At 40.7% G+C, this 21,795-nt stretch overlaps 1 protein-coding gene across 1 annotated transcript in view; it reads right to left on the reverse strand.

Annotated features, from left to right (window-relative positions):
- Positions 1–1,520: 1,520 nt before the first annotated feature.
- The window catches only part of LOC146468627 (receptor-type tyrosine-protein phosphatase S-like), a 42,355-nt gene continuing 22,080 nt past the window's right edge, over positions 1,521–21,795 (reverse strand). The window contains exons 19-36 of the mRNA XM_085124204.1: positions 21,463–21,592; positions 20,038–20,171; positions 18,988–19,142; positions 15,731–15,818; positions 14,866–14,942; positions 14,656–14,695; positions 14,202–14,299; positions 12,816–12,932; positions 11,350–11,504; positions 10,095–10,230; positions 8,876–9,025; positions 8,589–8,691; positions 7,470–7,537; positions 6,840–6,974; positions 5,997–6,119; positions 4,890–5,047; positions 3,948–4,083; positions 1,521–3,468 (exon numbers count right to left, since the gene is read on the reverse strand). Coding sequence (XP_084980330.1) covers positions 3,394–3,468; positions 3,948–4,083; positions 4,890–5,047; positions 5,997–6,119; positions 6,840–6,974; positions 7,470–7,537; positions 8,589–8,691; positions 8,876–9,025; positions 10,095–10,230; positions 11,350–11,504; positions 12,816–12,932; positions 14,202–14,299; positions 14,656–14,695; positions 14,866–14,942; positions 15,731–15,818; positions 18,988–19,142; positions 20,038–20,171; positions 21,463–21,592 — 2,078 coding nt within the window. The 3' untranslated portion in view covers positions 1,521–3,393. The remainder of the gene's footprint in view (positions 3,469–3,947; positions 4,084–4,889; positions 5,048–5,996; positions 6,120–6,839; positions 6,975–7,469; positions 7,538–8,588; positions 8,692–8,875; positions 9,026–10,094; positions 10,231–11,349; positions 11,505–12,815; positions 12,933–14,201; positions 14,300–14,655; positions 14,696–14,865; positions 14,943–15,730; positions 15,819–18,987; positions 19,143–20,037; positions 20,172–21,462; positions 21,593–21,795) is intronic.

A 21,795-nucleotide genomic window follows, 5' to 3' on the forward strand; every position in this document is an offset into this window, starting at 1 on the left:
TCCCAGCCTGCGTTCTGCTCCCTGGTTCTGCTGAACGCGGCCGGTGACAGTGGAGTTTCCGTTCTGGATCAAGGACATCAAGGAAATTTTAGAAAGTTGTATATATTTTTTATCTATATTGTCCAAAAATGAGACTGCAGTGTCTCGTTTCTTACGTGGATTGTCGGGCGGGATGCAAAAAAAAGATCTACAGCAGCAAAATGCATTACTCGCTGAAAGGTCGAAGTAAACTGGTAAAATTCGTTGTAGTATCACACTAAGGTTGGGCCATGGGTCTTACCTGGGCCTTCATTTTCAAACATTATTACGACTGGTTGCTATGGAAGCAAATATGAAATGAAACACCTTTCCACAATTATTTTTTTCGTTTTCAAACATCCTTTTGGTGAGGGAAAAAGGCAGACACATTTGCACTGAATTAAACACTGGCACATAACTGCACACGATTACAAACGGAAATTCCGGAAGGCAAGGCGTAATAAATTTTAGGTTCTTATTTGACGATAACACACTCTTGTAATTTGGAATGTATATGTTTGTACACCTACACGCTTAACAATGATAGAGCAAAAAGCGTCCAAACGGTACAGGCGCTAAACTAATAAGAGAAGAAGATGTCCCAAATTGGTCCACCACTGTCACAGGAAATCTTGACCCAATCCTCATGAGAACAAATAGTACGATCTGAAACAATCGGTCACTTACCTATGACGGCAAAAGATCTGTAAGAATTCTAAGTGGATTAAACCTCTTGTTTCCAGAATCAAAAGAAGTCATACGAGTAACGTGGCTGGAAAAGGTTTCCAACACGTTTCAGCACTTGAATTTTGATGGACCAATAACACTACACCACTCTTTGTCAGTAGACACAATAAGGATATCAAGCGAATGTCTAATTATTGGTGAACAAATCAAAGTTGTTATCCCTATTTTATAGGTTACCAAAGAAACAACAATATAACCTGTTAGAAACATCCCCAAACCTAGCTTTAAGTGATTGTAACTTAAAAACAAGGTCGGTGACCCCTGTTTTTTAACTATCAAATTGTAATCAGCATGCCAAAGACGTTTGTTTTACCTTAATTTTTCGAAAATTTAGGTGGCTATGAACCATGTCCTACATCATTTTTCTTAAATTGCAAAAGTTACATCTTTTCGCATGCGGATTACAATACGTAAAAGACTGGGTCACTGAGCTTGTTTTTTAAAGTTATAATCGCGTGAAGCTAAAATTAGGGCTTATGGTGCCATTATTGATTTTAGTATCCAGTGATAGACTGGTAGTAATGATCGATCAAATTACCATCAATGGAAGTGTTGGAAACTGTTTTAAGCCACCTCAAGTGTGAGTATTGTACAACTGTTGAGCAAGCAAGCAAGGAGTCATGATGTAGAGGTGAAGCAACAACAAAACTGGAAAACAGTTCCGCAGCGTAAAAAATAAATTATCCTCTCTGGTCGCTGTACATTCCGTATAGTTGAATTTGGGAGGAGAAAATTAAACAACCAGACAACTCATCTTGAGCGATCATTTCGTTTATTTGCATACTCGTCCTCCATGCTTATCATGCGTTGATATTCCAAAGATAAATTATGTTGATAGTATTGCAGCTAAGATCACTGAACAGCGTACGCGTCCAACGATCCACATGTGTAATGGTTTGAAAAGCACTACCGACAGTTCCGGATTTTGGGCTTCTCGTTGTTTCCAATTTAGTAAATAAAATGTGCACGTTTCCACATTCGTCAACAATAGAGAGATTAAGAATTACCTTTACGGCAAACGGCCGAAATGACCACGTGACCATGTTTATCCTTCGCTTGCCGCTCGCTGTTTTCAGTTTCCCAGTATAGTCGAGTTGTTTTGCATTAGCCTGGCCAGAATTATTTTGCACTATTGCCATCTGTACACTAATTTTTTCACGTTTGCCGTAAACGCGATTCTGAATCTCTCCATGTTAGAGCCCCCGGAGTACAAGTATAAGGTCAAGTTTCGAGTTTTGGGTATGAAACCAACCACGTTCCCACATCCCAAGCTGTTTCCTGTCGACCAATTGTCCTGTTATTTTATGTCATTTCCGGGATGTACGCTAGTTAGAATGAGCAACAAGAAAGCTAGCCCAAAATGAACAAATGTCTTCGGGCGACTTGACAGCCTTAATATCAATGTGATCATCCTGTTACTAAAATGTAGTCATATCATTGTCTCTTCCACATGGCATGTTTAACACAAAATGGCTGAAAAACAGCCAACAGCGGTTCCTCTGGACGCTTTGCCGGAGCGTTGTACCATGACAATGCACCACGAGATTTTGGCCCGCGGTTCGCTTACGCCAGCTGGAGATGGTTCCGCGCTGCTTTCGATACCTTGTCCCCGACAAGACAGTGAGGGAGAGAAAAGTCGGCCCCTAGACCATATGAGACAGATCTCTTGCGTTGGCACCTCAGTTCGACCTACTGACTTAAACTGAGATTCAGCCATGTATATATATCACACTGATGTAGTCATTTTCTCTTCCATGTGGTACGTTTTGAGGTTTGAGCATGCGCACGGCTAAAACGATATATAAATGAGAGAAAGATGATCCGTGGTCAAACGGCATGTATAGTCTTGGAGGTACCGCTAATGGACTCCTTTTACCTTGCTTCATTTTAACAATTTTTATTGCCGTTTTCCCGAAAACGATTGCTCCTTCGAGCAATCAGTGAAAGAGATTTGGAACAGTAATCTTAATTATCATAAAATTTGGCGAAATTTTGCTTTGGATTTCTCAAAGAATTATTAATAGTTTGGGAAGATAAATCCAACACTTGAAAGAGTTTTTCATCCCATTTCCAAACACCTCGAATTAGGTTTGAAAACTTTGTTAAAATTAGCGTAGCCCAGTCCTTGATCGGCATGACAGCTACCCTTTGGGGCAGAATAGTTAAACCAAGCTGAAAATGGTTTTAAGGCGCAGGTCAATATCACCCATTATAACATATTTCCAGGTGGTTCTCGCAGTTTGTAGCTTACTTCAGATGCGATTAGACGAAGCTTGTGGAGAATTAATATCAATTTACCAGGTCTTATTCACAACATGTTCACATTATAGTCTTCAATTTCAAACAGGTTATTTGTTAATGTTCCAATAACGTATTAGTTTAATATTGCAGAAATCACAGGGTACGTTGGAACGATTTATAGAGGTGTCTAAATTAGATTACGAGACCCTTTAAAATTTACTTCTCGACATCCATTCAATTAGAGTTTTGACCTGCAATGTGATTACTGCCTGATCACTCTTAAATAATTGTTCTCCTCGTAGCCTTTTTCAAAGGCTCTACTCATTACATTAACTTATAACCAACTATAAAATGGTGGAAATATAGAAGGCTTAGCTTCCGTCGGTTTCACTCAAAGTTACTGTAGTCGTTGAATGTGTCCAGGTATTTCTCTACCACCTTGTAGCAGAACACATACTGGGTCTATAACAAGTGTTAAAAAGAAGAGAAAGAAAATCTATTTTATTTGCGAGTGAACGACCTTTTTAGTTAGCAGTAGGTCGAAAGAGGGTCTGGAATTCATAACCTTGCATATACCGGTTAGAGTCCTGACCAAGACAAATTGTTGAGGTATTCTTGCAAATCTTTGAGGCTGCTAGATCACTACCATGACTTTTATCGTGAAAAACAAAGTAGGAACCAAACCGTAAAAAAAGAAGGAATCGGGGCGGTGTACAAAATTCATTGCCTGATACTTCTAAAATGTTAAAAGAACACCCATAACGCAAATTGCCATCATTTGTCATGTTATATACACTGATAGATTGTGTCAGTACATTTTGGTCCTTGTTTGCATTTTGAGAAGCGAAATGGCTTGCCCAAGTACATACTACAGAATTCCTAAGAATATTCCAGAAAAATGAAATTAATATTTAAACCAATGTCCGGGAAAAATCGCCTACCTTGCAGTTAACAGCCCCTGGTCTATTGGCACGAATCACCTTGACTGATTGGCATACGTCAATTACTTGCTCTGACTTCAGCCGCTCTATAATGGAAAGGATAGCACAGAAGGTGCCACTCCTGCCAACTCCATCACTGAAAGACAACGCAACATGTTTTCAGTCAGAGTACTATTTATAATGTCTAAACTTATCCAAGGGTTCCACAGGAAAGTACTGCCCACTAGCCTTCATTTGAATAGTCACCTTCAAGCATTTTATCTACAAAACCAGAAAATCTGAACAGCACAACAAGCAGCGTCACAGGAAAGTACTGCTCAGTAGCTTTTATTTGAATGTTCACACTTTAGGATTTCATCCACAGACTCAGAAGTTAGAACCACCTTGTACAGCATAATAAACAGCACTACAGGAAAGTACTGCACAGCATAATAATCAGCACCACTGGAAACTACTGCTCAGTAGCTTTCATTTGACTGATCATTTTAGAAAACCTCAATTTTCGCCATACACAATAATACGATAGAGCTCCGTTTTCAAATGTGTCCACTCTGGAAAACGTCTGCGATTGTATCAGTTTTAGATGAAAATAATCAGTGTTTTCGATAATTATTGTTTTAGTGGAGGCGCAAGGGCAAAATGCATCGAAATGTGAGCGTCTAACTTTTCAAGCAAAAAAGCGTTACGTGAAGTGTGGACGGGGCCAGAGTACAGCACTGTACACTGGGCGACCTGCGCCATTTGTAACGTGTTGCATGGTTGGTCGAGAGGACAAAAGAACGAACGACAGAACAATGTTTCCAGCCCTAAAAAACAATGTAGTTGCAGGTTATCAGGGTCCAGTGAAAATAGAGCTTTTGAAAGGTGCAGGTCTACTGGAGTACACGTTTGATTATTTTGTTCCAATCTACAGTCCAAGATAATAAAAGAAAACCCATTAACCTGCACTGCACAACAACTGGTGCTTTATTGCTGCTTTTCCTCTGCGAACCTTCCACCTTGTTAATCATGTCAAGTATATATTGAGCATTACGCGGGACTCCCTTATCAGGCCAGCCTGTTACCTGGTAATGGTGAACGTGTCGGGTTGCTTTAGGATCCTAAAACAAAACAATATTTCGTGAACAAGCTGTATTCATTTTGCCGTGTCTAATATTCTGCAGTTTACTACAAGTAGTATTCACGGAAATTTCCCGGCTTTCTCCACAGCGTTATCTTGCCAGTTGCAAGTACAGAAATTTGAACTGGTGGTCTGAATTTGAAACGTATTTTTGATCAAGGTGTTAACTTTCTCCAAAATATTCCAAAGACCTCGGCAATCTTATTAAGAGATGAGAACGAGGAAAAACGGATCCAATGACCATCAGGTAATCCGCGGAAATTTTCAGAAAATCTTCAGAAACCAATAAAAAGTCATTGACTTCACCAGAACTTTTCGGGAAATGATTGAAAATGTCCGGAGAAAACTTTTTTTCGGAAAATCGCCTTTCCCAGCCGTGCAGCGTAAATAAAAAGAATTTAAAACGGGTGTCACGTGACCTAATTTGCACACGATTTGTTCTATATTTTCAGCTACGACTTAAAGAATACCACAATTGGAAAGAGCATGCGGAGGCTAGGACCCGATTTTCAGAGACAGCATTTAGCATTGATGCTCGATGATCAAGTTACTCTGGTATATTAGTGACGAAGAGACCCTTAAGGTTTTAGATGATTGGGCACTTTTGGGGGGTTGGAGATCTTGGTATGGGATCCTTTTTAGAGTTTTAAGCGGAGGAGAATGGACTTTGGACCTTCTTTCTTTGGAGGCGAAGTACAGTTTTAGCCAAGCAAGACTCTTTTGGCTCTAACATTGAACTTGACGTCATTTGCACCCCTCCTAATACAATCGAGGTACCCCCTCGGCATTCATGATGGCTTGAATTTTTGGAAATAATTTCTACACAAATCCTTGAAAGCCTGAAACATTCGAATCTTTGAAAAAACTCACTCTTGGCCATTGTACCAATGTGATCATACTCTTTCCAATTCTGGTAATCTCAGTCAAACCTTTTTCGTGGTCACTGTAAATTCTCTTTCTGAAAAGTCCTGGAATATTTTGTGCGACGTAGTTTCAATGACAAATTCACCAAATGTTGTAGAGCCCTCTGATGCCCAATACATAGGATACACCTGTTAATGAAACACATGAATTGAAGCAATCGTTAGCAACAACGAGGACATCAGCCTAAACGCTCTGAAATTCTTTAGCTTGAGATTTCTATCTAACAATTAGACAGTAAGCTAGAAGTTTTAACGACCGATAGCTGGCGAAGGGCGAAACCCCGAGCCAACTATCATAGTCGATAGAAACAGCAATAACCAGTCGCCTTATTGCTTTAGTATAATCCTGGATCTGGTTGCATAAAGCGTCTTACGATAAGTGAGAGTTTTTTTCTAGTCGTTCCCTGCCCTCCGAAGGTTTTTCTCGAGTGCTTTACTGGGTCACTCGGCCGAAGGTAGTTTATTAAGGATAGGAAATACAACAAAAGCGGGCGAAATTCGTTAAAAAATTCTATTATTGTGATCATCCGGGTGAGTGTAGTCCTGAGAAGGACCGTTTGAGGCGACGCTTCGACAACCTGAGCGGAAGTCATCATTAGAGTCAAGTAAATTGTGGAACGTCAATGGATGGTAGTGGATTCGGCAAATTTCCTTGTACGCGATCCCAGGGCAGTCTATCGAAAATTAGAACGCTCTTACGCAGCCAATAAGATTGCGTTTTTGCCTAATAGTCGGCCTGTGTGTTATGCTAACACTTGACAGTTAAAGCAACCAGACTCGGAGAAGAGTAAATGGTGAGCAACAATGGAAGATATATATCAACAGTAGATTGTCATTGAAATTCAGCACCTGTCCTTTTTCTTCTAGTTCGTTCAACATGACAATTGTCCCAATGCTATAGTCCCAGATCATCCTCCAGAAATCCTCAATCGTGTTTTCCAAAGGAGCTTGGGTCATTATGAATGAATTTCGCTCCCTGTAGGTCTGAACAAAGTTAAATCGGACAGTTGAAACAACAACTACAGCCACTACCGAAATTATACTCAAAATACAGTTGTATATCACAAGGAATTTCCAGTAGTGTAGCAGCTCTCGTAAACTTGTAATTGTTTTAATTGACTGTGAAGCAGCTGCTATTGTTTTTAGGGTTGGGAGTATTGTTCTGTTGTTTCTTCTATTGTTTTCTAGAAGGATTGCAAGCCAATCACGTGAGACCGTATGAGCCGTTGCTACATCGCCCGGAATTTCGCGTTTTCACGTGTTGCTTTACTGCATGTACTCTGTCAATACTTACAGTGCTACGCGCCTTACCGTGGCCACCCAACAAACTTATTTTTACAAGTTAGCCATAAAATACAAAACGACATGTTTTCAATAATTCGTTGTTGCGTCACTTGCTTGTTGGACTTTGCAAGGAGGCGTGTAAGGGATATTAATGAGTCTAAGAATGCTATGTGAAGAGTCATTTGTTGTACTTACGTCAACAAATGAGGCGTTGATATAGTCGTTCTTCTCGTCTCCTGATAGAACCACTCTGGGTCCATTCACTGAAATAAAGATGCAAAAGGTAAAGTCGCACTAAGAGCCTAATTAAGTGGCCCACAAGACAGGAGCTTAACCTGGTTTCTGTAGTATGAAGTAACTAGGAGTATTGCTACTCCCCCCCCCCCCCCCCCTGGAAGGGATGCTAGTCTATTACAGGGTTCCCCCCAGCAGAATGTCGCTGGTACCACCTGTTTCTGTTAACTACTAACAGAAACAACTGCATTAACATCTCGGTTCCACCTAGGACTGCGTCCAAACTCATACGTTTTCAAAACGCTCAGTTTCCGCTTTATCTAAAGCGCATCAAAAGCGTTAGATCCACACGTGTACGCAGCATTTTCCTCTGTCCACACTAAATTACCCGATTACCCCGCCACAAGAAAACGTTACAACAGTGATCTGCGCATGCGACAAATAGACGCACCTGGGATCATGTTGGCAGGTTTTCCTGTGCCAGCGTTTTCATAAGCCTCCCTTTTTCGCTGTTCATACTGATACAATAAGGCTCTGGTTTCAAACGTCTCCACTCTGAAGAGCGTTTTCGATGAAATTAGTGTGGACGCAAGGCCAAACCAAAACGCATAAAAATGTATGCTTTTCCAAACGCGAACGCATTAGTGTGAACGGAGCCTAAGTGTTTTAAATGCGAAACATTGAAACAGGACCTATTTTAGCATTAGACATGGCATGATCGGTCATCCAAAGCTTGAAGTTTAACAGCCTATTGCGCTTGAAACGAAGAGATGCCTTATAAAATCAGCATTATCGCAAACCAAGCTCAATTTGTTACAAGGGGAAAATTTTTCTTGCGACTTGTAACTCAATGATGACGAGAACATCGCAAGATACGTCGGGAAAGTACAAGTGATCTCTTGGCTTGTGGTAGTGAAAGGTAGATGATTAGTCAACGTTTCCAACAACTTGCAATGTAATTTTTCTCGCTTAGATCTAGAGTTGTAAGAAAAGTAGACTAGTCTTCTGTTTCCCATCATTGCTGGTGAGATCATTGTCTGCAAGTAACATATAAAGACAGTAGATAACAACAGCTCTTACGTGGCACTATGTCAGAAAATCTATTTTTAGAGGCATTCTGAGGATTGCGACCAACGTCATCTTCTCTATCAGCAACATCATCTGCAGTAATAAGGTCCAACTGCTAGAGAAAAGAGTGAATAGTAAAGCTTAAACTTAACCAAAGCATTATAAAGTTCGTGTAACAAAACTACAGTCCACTTAGACAGTTTGCAGTTCCATATTTTCTCGTGTAATTCTCGAGATCATACTGTCGCCATCTTGGTTTGTAATGGCGAGAGCGACTTGAGGATTCGCGTAATCCCTACCTGGTATTCAGAAGCGAGACCAGACATCTTGGTTTTGGGGTTAACTTCTGCGAGCTTCCGCACAGCAATGCGAAGGTCTTGCGCTGGGATTTCCGTGTTACCACAGGTTATCGCTTCAACCAAGGCCAAGTAAATGAAACCGTACTGTTCCTAAATTCGAAAAGAAATTTAAAAAACATAACAAAAAAGGTAGAGTTACAGTGGGAAACAATTTGTCTCGAAACAAAATCTGTGACAAAATACGGAAGTGGCAGGACCAAAAGCAGAATAAAAACACGTACCCTCCCCTCCCGCCAAATAAAAAAGCCTACTGACACAGAAGTCAGTACTAGGGAACTTTTAAGCAACGACAACGACAACACCACGTAATGAACAAATATAATCGCTCTGCAACTGCGTTTTCAATTCTGGTACAATTCTTTGCCGTTCTCTGCTTGCAAAACAACAAGAAATGACCAAAGTCAAGGTTTTGTTGAGAACGTGAACACACGACGGTAAATTTTTTTTCTACCAGTTTGGCCATGGTTCCTGGGTAGTTCGCCGCTTCTGTAGAAGTTGAACAAGTGGAAATAATGGCGAGCTAGTACAAATGAAGTAAAGTTATATTTTTAAGTAGCGTTTTTATTGGCGTTGTCGTCGTGGCTGCTTAAGTTGCCTATTAATTATCGTGAGATGCAGATGCCCAGGAACCTTGCTGTATTCCAACATTCGAAACTACAGACGTTCACATAGTTTGTGGGGGCTACCAGTGACCCAACTAACGATTTGCATTTGTTCTAATGGGGGTAACCATCTGACCACAAAAATACAGAAACCAACAAAAGAGTTCGAAATCTGCCATTCAAGGCGAATGAACTTGACATTTTGACCCCTTTGATTAACGCCTTATTTTTCTAAGAGGTTCGCTGCACGATTTTGCAGCAGTGCCTACTAATACAAAAGTATTTTTGGCACAGTTTATGACTATGCGGGAAAAGCAGATCTTAGTGTGGGCTATGGGCTATTGCTAAGTTCTTCTTTCTCCACACAGTTTTAAACTGCGCAAAAATATTCTTGTATTAGTAGGCACCACCCATAGGAAACCCGAGTATCTCGAGATACGTAAAATATGCGCAGTAACAAAAGTAGGCACCGTCCTTAACGGCTGGTTGAGTCTTAAACTTCAGACTTCGCGTGTTATTAAAAGGCGCGGGAACCGGTATTATGGAGGGACCCTTACATCTGTTTGCACCATGGACATTCGGTTGGTGCGCAATAGTTGAATATAGTTGAACACATCCACGACTTGTCTGTTCTGCACACTCTCCAGCATAGCATCAATTACAATAAAGGCACCAGTTCTTCCAATACCAGCACTGGAAGAAAGAAAACCAAAAACTGTCATTATTCAAAGAGTTAGAAGAAGTAGAAGGAGAAGGCGAAGGAGATGGAGATGGGCAACACGCCGTGCCCCATGTCTTATCAAATTCCCAAAGGGCAACTATCACACCAATAGTCCGGAGACAGAAACACTCTTTTGTTACAGTCTTTATTAAATAGAAGAGAGATCCTCGCAGTTAGTACGCAACTTAAGCAGTTGCGAAAAGAAAGCCTGAAAAAAATTCAGGCTTGAACGGGATTCGAACCCATCGGCCTCTGCGATACCGGTGCAGTATTCTACCAACTGAGCTATCAAGCCAACTGGGAGCTGGTCATATTGTGAGTTCGTAATATACCCGTGAAGGATGAATAAATGAATAACTGCGAGGATCTTTCTTCTATCTAATCTTTCATCCGCAGTTCAATATATGATGTTTCATATATTCATATTCAACTGTCTTTATTGTTCACAACAAAATTTTCTTGCGTCACTGAGACTGGCATTTCGAATTTACAGCTCACAAATTTGACCTTTAAGACGAATGGTTGAAATGAAAAAGACGAACGAACATCGTACATTATAAACTACACTGAATGATAGCAACATGTTTGTTAACAAATTGGAAGAATAAATGGGAGAATTTTCCACGGACGAGTTCAATCCATCCGAGCATTTTTGCCGGATGGACGCTAAGCGTTGTTAATATAAATCTACCAGCGTTCTATCACGAACGCTGTTCTCTTATTGGCTACGCTACTCACTGTCCGTTTCTGTTTTAGAAAGTGAATAGTCTAACAGTGTACGGTTGTCAACAAATGGCGGCCGCTTCTTCGCGTTTACGACTGTCTGTGAAGATAATTTGGATAATTTGTTGTTAAGTTTTGAACGACTTATAGATTTATACCAAAACAATAAGACTATTCGCTCTCGATTTAGAAATTTCGAGCTCATAATCTAACTCTTCGTGGATGAACACCATCACGTCACGTGGTCAATTTAAACCAATCAGACTTCAAGAAAATTTAGTGGTGAGCTATAATCTGTGATAGATAAAGGCACTTGGCCTGCTCACTAACAATAGTTTACTCTGCTACCTCCTCGAAATGTTATTTACCTGCAATGAACCACCAGAGGAGTTGTGCTGTCCTTGTGGTTGGCTCGAACCTTCCTTCGCAGACCAAGAACAGCTGTCGCGTGCCGTGGAACACCTTTATCGGGCCAGACAAGGAAGTTGAAATGCTGCACTTGGCGTCTCTCCCCTGATCCCCTCTGGTATTAACAAAATATTCAGCATGTTAACCCTTTAATTCCCAGCATCAACGTGTATTTTCTTCTCGCTGTTCCTCATACGCTTCTTATGGAATTAGTTTGGAGAATTTGTTTGAATATCTATCTGCGGCGATCATTCTCTTTATTCTCGTGATGTTTACGCCTGATCACGTAGGGATATAGAAGCTGTTGATCGGTACACTTAACTTTGATGTTGGTCAAATTGTTTAAGGTGGCTCGAACGGTAAGGTCTGCGGATGAAATGCTAAAGTGTGACCAGATCATGCCGTATCATGGTTGATTCACTGCTAGCAGGGAATACCTAACTTAAGATATATATGTAACTAAAACAATCAAATCCTAGCAGTATGCAGGATGTTTGTCCCATGAACCTAGTTTAATGGCCTTAGCTCCCACGGATCTCCTGTAGCTCAGTGGTAGAGCAGCCGAACTAGTAATTGGAAGGTCATAGGTTCGACTCCTGTGGGGAGAACTCGAATTTTGTTTTTCCCATCCGCATGCGTGTTTCACGGACTGAAAAAACTTCATCATTTTTTCGACTTATCTTAATATTTAAAACTGCCACTGTGCTATTGAACAGAAAGCCATGAAGCATATAGCCTCCCAGGCAGCCGTTTTTAGGGGACTCGTATTACCTCCTCCCCTCAAGGAGGTAATAAGAGTCCCCTGAAAACTACTTTGGGGGAGGCGATTAAGCATACAAGACATACAAGGTGGTTAAAGCTTTGGAACATGAAAATAAAGTTCTAAAGTAAATGTGATCATTTGTTGACAGCAGTTAAGTTATGTTCCTTTGTTGTTCAGGAGCTGAGTTAGGGCCTCTTCATATGAGCCTGGTCGACCGGGCTGGCTTGGTTTCCGAGAACTCGCCTCGCCACTCTTTTCTTTACAAAAATTTCGATGTGTTCCTATGAGAAGGCGGGCTGGACCGGTTACCGAGATCTCGGTAACCGAGCTGGAAATTTTTCCCATATGAACACTCCAGCCCGGATACCGGGACTGTACGGGACGAAACATTTTCAACTGCGCATGGCTTGTAAGATCGCTGACAAGTCGGAACGCGGTTCCACGGGTATTTTGGGGGCCTTTTGGACATTGTTCATCTCGGTAACCGGGATTAAATTTCCCATATGAACAGAAGACAAAATTTGTCCCGCCTACCGGGCCAGCCCGGTTACCGGGCTCATATGAAGAGGCCCTGACTGAGCTATCGAGCAGTACGGCCTGTCGCTGTTTGCGCCCCTCTTGGAACACAAGGATAAAATCTAACACGGAATTACCATAACTGACCTGGCAAAGGACAAATGTGCGAACAGCATAGTCAGCAAACTTTTCTGTCCTCTGATTAGTCACAGTAATGTCATGATAAGTCTCGGACTTCTCTGGCCAATACTGATTGCATTTTGTCTGCAAAAAAGAAAAAGGATAACTAAAGTTATTTCATGCCAAATTTCTAAGACAAAAAGGGATCATCTTTCTGCGTTTGAATTGTCTCGAAAAAAGATTGTGTCATCTTTCAGTCCTACTATCAAAGTTTCCGAGGTAGGTTTCCATCGCTGTAATTCTCCTTTGTTAGGTAAAATTAGTAAGAAGGCCAGGTTTTATTTTATAAAACATTCTACTCGTTATAAAGGCGCTGTGTTATGGAATTTAGATTATTTTAAAGACTCTTGTAAGACTCTTGTCTTGTTTAAAGCAATTTCACAGAAACGTGCAATCTGATTCCACTTTTAGGGAATTCAGATTTACTAGTGCATAAAAATTACAAAAGTACATTTTGCATTGTCATACTTTTACCTTCAAGTCTACTATCCATTCGATGTATTTTATGCATTTCCTTTTTGTGGGTTGATTAGATGATAGTTAGATACACACGACCTTTCAAGCAAAAGCCATGTAATGCTTTCTTTTTCATCGTGTTTAAATAAAGGATCTTACTTACTTACTCTCACTAGTTTGAGAGTCTAGTCTTTTAAAAAAGCGGAGATATACTCTTACAGTTTCGCTAAGTCTGAAATTTATCTAGACGTTTGTACGAAGATGGGCAAGTTTTCCCCGTCTTAATTCAAACGTATACAAAAATTCCTGAGTTTATAGAACTATATCTTCGCTATTTAAAAGGACAAAGCTCTCAAACTTGGCCCTTTTTTTAAATTTCCAAGTGCCCTTTCCAGCAATGTCAATGGTTTTACTTATACCTGGCTTACATCAAAATTTTATAATTACCGTAATAAAGGTCTATACTAGACAGTTAAAGGGATAGTATCACGCTATTTTTAGTAACACATTGAAAATCGAAAAGACGCAATTCGGTTGAAATTAAAGCAGCCGAGATATAATGACCAAAATTCCATTAAAGACTATCAGAATGCAAAGAAACTATCCACGGATATTTTCGCCGGCAGATGACCAAAATAAAAATGGGTTCAAATTTGAAAACGTTGGGCCGACGTTTTCAATTTTCGCTGTCGTAACGCACTAAAAATTGGTTGCACTATATTTTGGTTCAACCTTTCGTCTCAGTGGAATCACTATTAATATTTCTTTAAATTAGCAATTTAGAAATTTAAAATTAACACAGTGTTCAAAGTTTAAATTTGGTGAATGTTTGCCCAAAATCATGATATCTCCCATGATACTGCCCCTTTAAGACTCAGCCAACGATACTGATCTCACCCGTCCGTTCTCAACAAGCTGTGTAAGCATCACAATAGTGCTCGCATTCTCTTGCCAAATCATTCTCCAGAAGTCTTGGTACGTCCCAGGCATTGGGCCTAGGAGAAAACAATCGACAACCTCGTTATACGTTTGGGAATAGAACAGAATAGAACAGGGTAGCAGGGATGGCGCAGTGGTGAGAGAACTCGCCTCCCACCATTGTGGCCCGGGTTCGATTCCTGGACTCGGCTTCATATGTGGGTTGAGTTTGCTGTTGGTTCTCGTCCTTGCTCCGAGAGGTTTTTCTCCGGGTACTCCGGTTTTCCCTTCTCCTCAAAAACCAACACTTCTAAAATCCAATTCGATCTGGAAAGTGTCCCCAATTAGTGCTCTGCGCTAAATACATTGACACTTTAATAAAGCGATTTATTTATTTATTTATTTTTTTACGTGCTTCATCGAACATACTTACCTTGACAAGCAATGTAGGTGTTTGGAGTGCTATCGTATCCCTAGAAAAAAATCGGAATTTAGAAACTTAAAATCATTTTCGCGTTAAGTGTTGGTTATAAGTTCATGTACATGGAGATCCAATGGGGTACGGTAAAATTTGGCGGATACAGTGAACGTTCGGGAAAATCAGTGTTACATTATCAAAAAAATGAATAAACAGTATACGTACGTGCAGATAACAAGCATTTATGTAATCCGAGTTTTTAATGCCTTCAATCAACGGAAGTTTGACACGAGAATGGTCATCTACCAGGAGATAGAAACAAACAAACAAAAACAAGAAAAAAAAAGCAAAACAGAGTAAAATGTCAAACAAAATCCAGAAATAAACAAAAGAGATCAACAGAAACGAAAAAAATGTAAATTAAGCGTGAAATACCTAATTTTAGACCGAACAGGCCACTTCTGAGTTGCTTTGAACCTCATTATGAAAGCGAGGCTAACTGCAAAGTTCTTGTTATGAAAATTAGTTTTCATTTATATGTAACCAAAACTAATTTTCATATGAAAAGCTTTGCATTTAGCCTCGCTTTCATAATGAGGTTCACAGCAACTCGGAAATGACCTCTTTTATCCGTCTCTTTGGTCGCACAATGCTGCGAATCTTTATCGAGAGTAAGAAACCAGGGAGATGTAACAGCTGAAAGTATAGCTACTGTAGCGTAACTCATCAACCCGTACTATTTTTCGGGTTTTGTTAGAACAAAGGTCTTTGAGAATGCGACAAATTTGGTAAAAACAAACGCTGTTACAAGCTTTAATAGATTCTTTCATAAGTCCTTTCTTTTCCTATCACGAACGTCCAAGATTTATAACTGTTGTGATACGTGAGGATAATCTCGTACCCAGATCTCAGTCGGTTTGCCTGACCGTGGGAGATCTGGGTACGAAATTAACGTGAGGAGCCACCAAAAAAAGTCGCAAATTTTCCTGAAATTATTTGAGAACGATTTGGTGTTACAGGCTAACGCTCATCAGTGAAAATTTGCTACTCTAACACGGCGTTAAACTCGTGTAAAAAGGCTTTCACTTACAAGCGATGATGTTTCCATATCTATTTTTATTCTTGTTTTCAGGTTTCTTGGCAACGTCACAGGCGAACTGCTGACCTGGTATAAGTAGCTGAGAAAGAAATGAATGAATGAACGAACGAGTGAATAGATGACTCACTGACTGATTGACAGAATGAAGGATAGAAAGTAGAAAGGAAGGGAGGAAAGCAGGGAGGGAAGGAGGGAGCAAAGGTAGGGAGGAAGAAAGTATATGATAAGAGCGCTGATTGTTCAACGAAACTTCCATCACAAAATCTTATGAATGGCAAGAATATCGATCACTCAGAAACAAGATAACTGCAACCATCAAAGAGGCAAAAAGGGCGTATTATTCTAACCTGATTCAAGAAAATAAGAACCATCCTAGCAAATTATGGAGTGCGATAAAATCTGCAATTGGAAGTGATGCTAAAGATGGCCAAATTCAATCTCTGGAAATTGACGGTGAAGTCATCACAGATCCAAAGCTAATCTCAGCCAACTTTGCATTCTTCTTTAAATCTATAATAGCAACACTGCGGCAGACTCTACCAGTGCCAGTGGTCCCAACCAGCTGCTCTCCTCAACTACTAACAGGTGCACAATTTAGTTTGTCACAAATAACAGTGGATTTTGTTTACAAACAACTGAAATCACTGAACTCCAAGAAATCATCCGGTCTACCTGATATTCCTGTGCGACTTCTAAAGGATGGGGCAGAAGCCCTGGCGAAACCCCTAACCCTACTTATGAACAGAACAATCAATGAAGGAACGCTACCGGCTGATTGGAAACATGCTATTGTCACGCCGGTTCATAAAGCTGGATCGAAATCGGACCCGTCAAACTTTCGGCCAATCTCAGTACTTCCCGTCTTCTCCAAGATACTTGAACGGGCTGTCCACCGTATGGTCTACAACTATTTACAGGAGCATAAGCTTCTTTCTCCTTTCCAATCTGGCTTCCGCCCATTTCATTCAACATCCACATGCCTCACACACGTGACAAACACTCTGCTTGAAAACATTGACAAAGGACTATTAACTGGCCTTATATTTTTAGATCTAAGTAAGGCCTTTGACACCTTAGATCATAACATCATGCTAGATAAGTTAGCTCTACTAGGAATGAATCGCTCCGCTGTCCAATGGTTTAGGTCCTATTTAACTACACGCACTCAAAGTGTTTGCGTAAATGGGCTCTTGTCTGAACCCCAGCCTATACCTTTTGGGGTCCCCCAGGGTAGCGTACTCGGTCCTTTACTCTTTATTATCTACATAAATGACCTACCCTTGGCGGTTCAAGGTTGTAGTGTTGAGCTTTATGCTGACGATACACTTATCTATTTTGCAAGCAAGTCTGTCAGTGAAATTCAAACTCGGTTAACTGATGGCCTAACTGATGTCCTAAGCTGGCTTCATGCTAATTTTTTAATACTTATTCTTGAGAAAACGAAGATTATGCTTGTTGGTACACATCAGAGGACCGCAGAGGCTGACGATCTAGTTATAGAAATCAATAACTCGCGTTTAGAAAGGGTTAACAAGTTCAAGTACCTTGGGGTCCTCCTAGACAACACTCTATCTTGGAAGGACCACATAGAATATATTGGTAACAAGATCTCGTCAAGATTAGGTGTTCTGCGTCGAGCGCGTAAGGTTCTCCCCAAGCCAACTTGCCTAATGCTCTACAATACTATAGTTTTGCCATTATTTGATTACTGTTCGCCTGTCTGGGACAGTTGTGGGGCTGGAAGCAAAGATTACCTAGATAAGCTAAATAGACGTGCAGCATGCATTATTGAAGGTCGATCAGTCGGGGCTGAGGAATTAAAATCAACACTTGGTTGGCCCAACCTACAAGCGCGCAGAAATTATCTCAAATGCCTTTTAGTCCATAAATGTCTTCACGGAATAGCGCCTTCGCTTTCAGAGTTTAGGCACGCACATCTTTACCATGACTATAACACCAGAAGCCGTGATTTGTTGCGCCCTCCCTTCGCTAAAACTGCTAAATATCAGGGGAGCTTCAGAATAAACGGTGCTCGAACTTATAACACCATCCCGAGAACCATTAGACAGGTAGTGGCGTTCAGTAAATTTAAAACCAAACTAAAGTGCCATCTAAAGCAGTAACGCCCGCGGTACATGCTGCATTTATAACTTAATTATTTGTCTAGTTTTTTATTTGCTTTTTTTTTTGTTTCAATGTTTTGTGTTTTGTCTTGTGCTGTGTCAGGGCTCCATTTAAACTAGCTCTGCTAAATTGGATGCCCCTGGATAAATATTGAATTAAATAAAAAAAAAATAAAAAAAATAAAAAGAAGGAAAGGAAGGAAGGAAGGAAGGAAGGAAGGAAGGAAGGAAGGAAGGAAGGGAGGGAGGGAGGGATGGAGGGAGAAAGGAAGGGAGGAAGGAAGGAAGGAAGGAAGGGAGGGAGGGAGGGAGGGAGGGAGGGAGAAAGGAAGGGAGGAAGGAAGGATGGAAAGAGAGAGAGGGAAGAAGGAAAGGAAGGAAGGAAGGAAGGAAGGAAGGAAGGAAGGAAGGAAGGGAGGGAGGGAGGGAGGGAGGGAGGGAGGGAGGGAGAAAGGAAGGGAGGAAGGAAGGGAGGGAGGGAAGGAGGAAGGGGAGAAGGGAAGAAAGGACAGGAAAACCACTCCTTCTATCAACTTATCAGTCAAGAGAAAGACAACGAGAAGTAACCAAAAACTCATCATTTGCACACATTTAAGGGCGATTTCCTGCTCCAGATACTCAAAGATGCGACTGAAAATGGTAGTGTGAATTAGCGGAAAGCAATACGTGTCCACTTTTCATTTGTATCTGCGGTGAGAAAATATGGGCAGCAATTTAAGATTTCAGAGGCCTAGAGCTAGATTCACTGGACTCTCCTTAGTTAAGATTCCTTTTAAGTATTATCTCAAAACACAGCCTATTGTTATTCCAACAACAGATTATTGTTAAGAAGTAATAGTGACGATACATATTAAATTAGGAGGTGTTTGTAAGTCTGGCCCTAGGTCTGAGAACAGGTACGTAGAATGACGCATTGTGGTGTAAGCTGAGGTCGAGATTTCTAGAACAGGACCCAATTGTTCAAAGAGTGGACAAGTTTATCCAGCGTATGAATTGTATTGGTTGGAGTCCATTTTATCCACTGGGTGGAGTTATCCGCTCTTTGAACAACCGGGACCAGGGCGATACACCTTTCTTGGTTGAATAACTAAGTTGTCAGAAAACAGGTTGCGCAAGGTTACATACCGCGTACTGTTTTTCAAATCCCGCGTTATTATCTCTCTTCAGGAGGGTGACATATTCTGAGAGCTGATTCACAGGAACTGGCTTAGGTGCATCTTCAACCTTCTCTAGGTCTGCGTTCCCGTATATAGGTTCACCTGCGTTTTCCACTCTTTGAACTAAGCATTGAACAGAGTACGAAAAGTTACGCTATGCAACTGCAACTCTAACTTGTCTCCAGGCCCTCCCTTTTTCTCCCACTTCCGCAGAAGAACAGGGCCTATTTATTTGTATTCAAAGCATGTACAAACAAAACACACATAAATTTATTATATCAATGTACTTCAGACTAGGTATTTGCTGCTTGGAACTCACGAGCTATTTTCGCTGTGATCCTTATATGAAATCTAAAGTGTAGTTGTAACTTTTGAGGCTAAGGGGGATGCCGATGGTATTTATTTCACACAAAAACGAACAATTAACATGTTTATAAAGATGCTTGTTATGCTTAAAGGGGAAGTATTACGAAAATTTGCTGTCATTTCAAAACCCAAAAATGTTTGACTGTTAGCAGAAACAACAAAATAATTGTCAAGTTTGTTAAAAATTATCACCCCAGTACAATAAAAACTGTCGATTAGTGCCTCTGGCTAGAGACAGGGTAGGCCAGTTTCGATTGAAACTTGAAAAATGTCAGGCTAATGTTTTTCAAGTTCTCCCATTTTTGTTTCCAAAATGCGCTAGAACAGATCACAAGTTGTTTTTTTCAATAATTGAGTTGATTCCGTTCCTCTTGTCATTCTAGAATTATTTGGCAGGTGATTGAAGGTCTTATTACATCATTTTTAACAAAAGATATAAAAAATCCCATGATACTTCCCCTTTAATCTTCATGACAGAATCTTACAAACCCATCAACAGAGACCAGTCTAAGATCTCTCTTTCATAGTCTCCGAGAGGGAAGATGTAATAAGTGACCATATATAGCTACTTCGAACGCAAACGGTTAATGACCCTCCCCTGTACGAAAAATAAACCCAGTCACCTTGAATATTTAAAACAATGTTGACAAACCTGATTCCTCTCCTGTTGGGGGACTCTCTTGTGAAGCTCCGTCAACAGACAGTGTTCTGTTATAAGCTCTATTAACTGCTCTCAAAGGGTACATTTCATTTGTCTTTAATCTGGGTTCATCTGCTCGCCGGCGTCTGCCAAAAATGATTATCATTTTGTCGAATAATAATAACAATAACACCAAGAACTTTGTGCATCAAGAAGATCTAGCCCCTTGTAAAAACATATGGCTAATTGGGGACAAAAGCTGACAATTAATTAATTAATCTAGAGCAATAACCATACCATAATAGCAACAACAGAACACATAGGTTATGTTCAAGCCGTGGGACAACTTAAGTAGTTACAGCAGCCTAAGTCATGTGACTACTTTGGCAGAGGCTAATACTGAACTGTTTGGTGAACATTAAGCTTACAATAGGGCCTTCCATCATATAGCGATGAAATAAATATGCAATTGGTAATGTTAGCCTCAATTGGTTGGCTAGTTAGTTAGTTAGTTAGTTAGTTAGTTAGTTAGTTAGTTAGTTAGTTAGCAAGCTAGCTAGCTAGGTAATTGTAGCTGTAGTTATCTAGTTCGAGGAATATTAAGGAAGAGGCTCGTAGTAATGGAAGTATGGAGAGGGGGTAAGGGAGATAGTGATGAAGGGAAGAAGGAATGGAAGAGAGCTGGCGATGAAGGAAGGGTGGGAGTTATTTAGTGATGAAGAGAGATGGGGGAAGGTAGTGATGGAAGGAGGGAAGGTGGTAGTGATGGAGGGATGGCGGCAGGAAGGAGGAAATGGAATGGATTAATGGAGGGGAGGTACTGATGGATGGAGTGGTGGTGATGGAGAAAAGTTACGGTAATGGAGCGAGGAAGTGGTTGAAGGAGGGAGGTAGTGATGGAAGGACGGAGGGTAGTAGTGATGGAGAGGGATGGAAGCAGGAAGAAAGTAATGTTTGGAAGAAGGGAGGTCGTAATGGGGAAAGGACGGAAGGAAGTAGTGATGACGGGATAGAGAGAGGGGGCGGAGATGGAGAGTAGCTGAGGCAGGTAGGAAGTAATGGATAGAGTTTGAAAGGTACTGCTCAAGGGAGAAACTGATGGACGGATGGAGGTAGTGATGACTGAATAGAGGGAGGGAGACTGGTTGACGGAGAGATGAAGGTAGGTGGGAAGTGATTGACGGATGGCGGGAGGGAGGAAGGAATGGAGGAGGAAAGAGGAAGGCTAGAAGGATGAAAAATCTTTATTGACTTGAGATGGTTAATCTGTAATAGCCATCCTTGGTTGTGACATTAATTTTTGTTCCTGTTTTTGTACGTCACTTCTCCTTTGGAATAACTTATTCCTGAAAGGACGTAACTTCACTTGAAGCGCGTGTTCACAACAAAAAAAAGTCCAAAACAAGTATTCACAGATACTAAACATTTCAAACTTACCTTCTCCAAAAAATTACACCAACAACAAACGCCACACCAACAAGTAGTAAAACAACAACAATGGAGGCAGCCATTGCTGCAGTAGAATCTCCTTTCTGCTCATGATCATTGGAGCTTGACTGCTCAGGAACTGAATTAAAAACAGACAAAGATGTTTTATTGACCAAGTATGCTTATCAGTAAAAAAAAAAGCCTTAATCATCCAGTCCGTTTTACGATTCCAGATAATCTAGGCCGTCGCTAAGGCAGACAAACGAAATTTGCAACTGAAATGGAAAGAAGGGAGGAGCAAAACACACAAAACGTTACACTCACATGCTGCAGTGCACTGAC

Source organism: Pavona decussata, unplaced genomic scaffold (genome assembly GCF_977016875.1).
Source record: "Pavona decussata unplaced genomic scaffold, jaPavDecu1.1 SCAFFOLD_130, whole genome shotgun sequence".
NCBI lineage: Eukaryota > Metazoa > Cnidaria > Anthozoa > Scleractinia > Agariciidae > Pavona > Pavona decussata.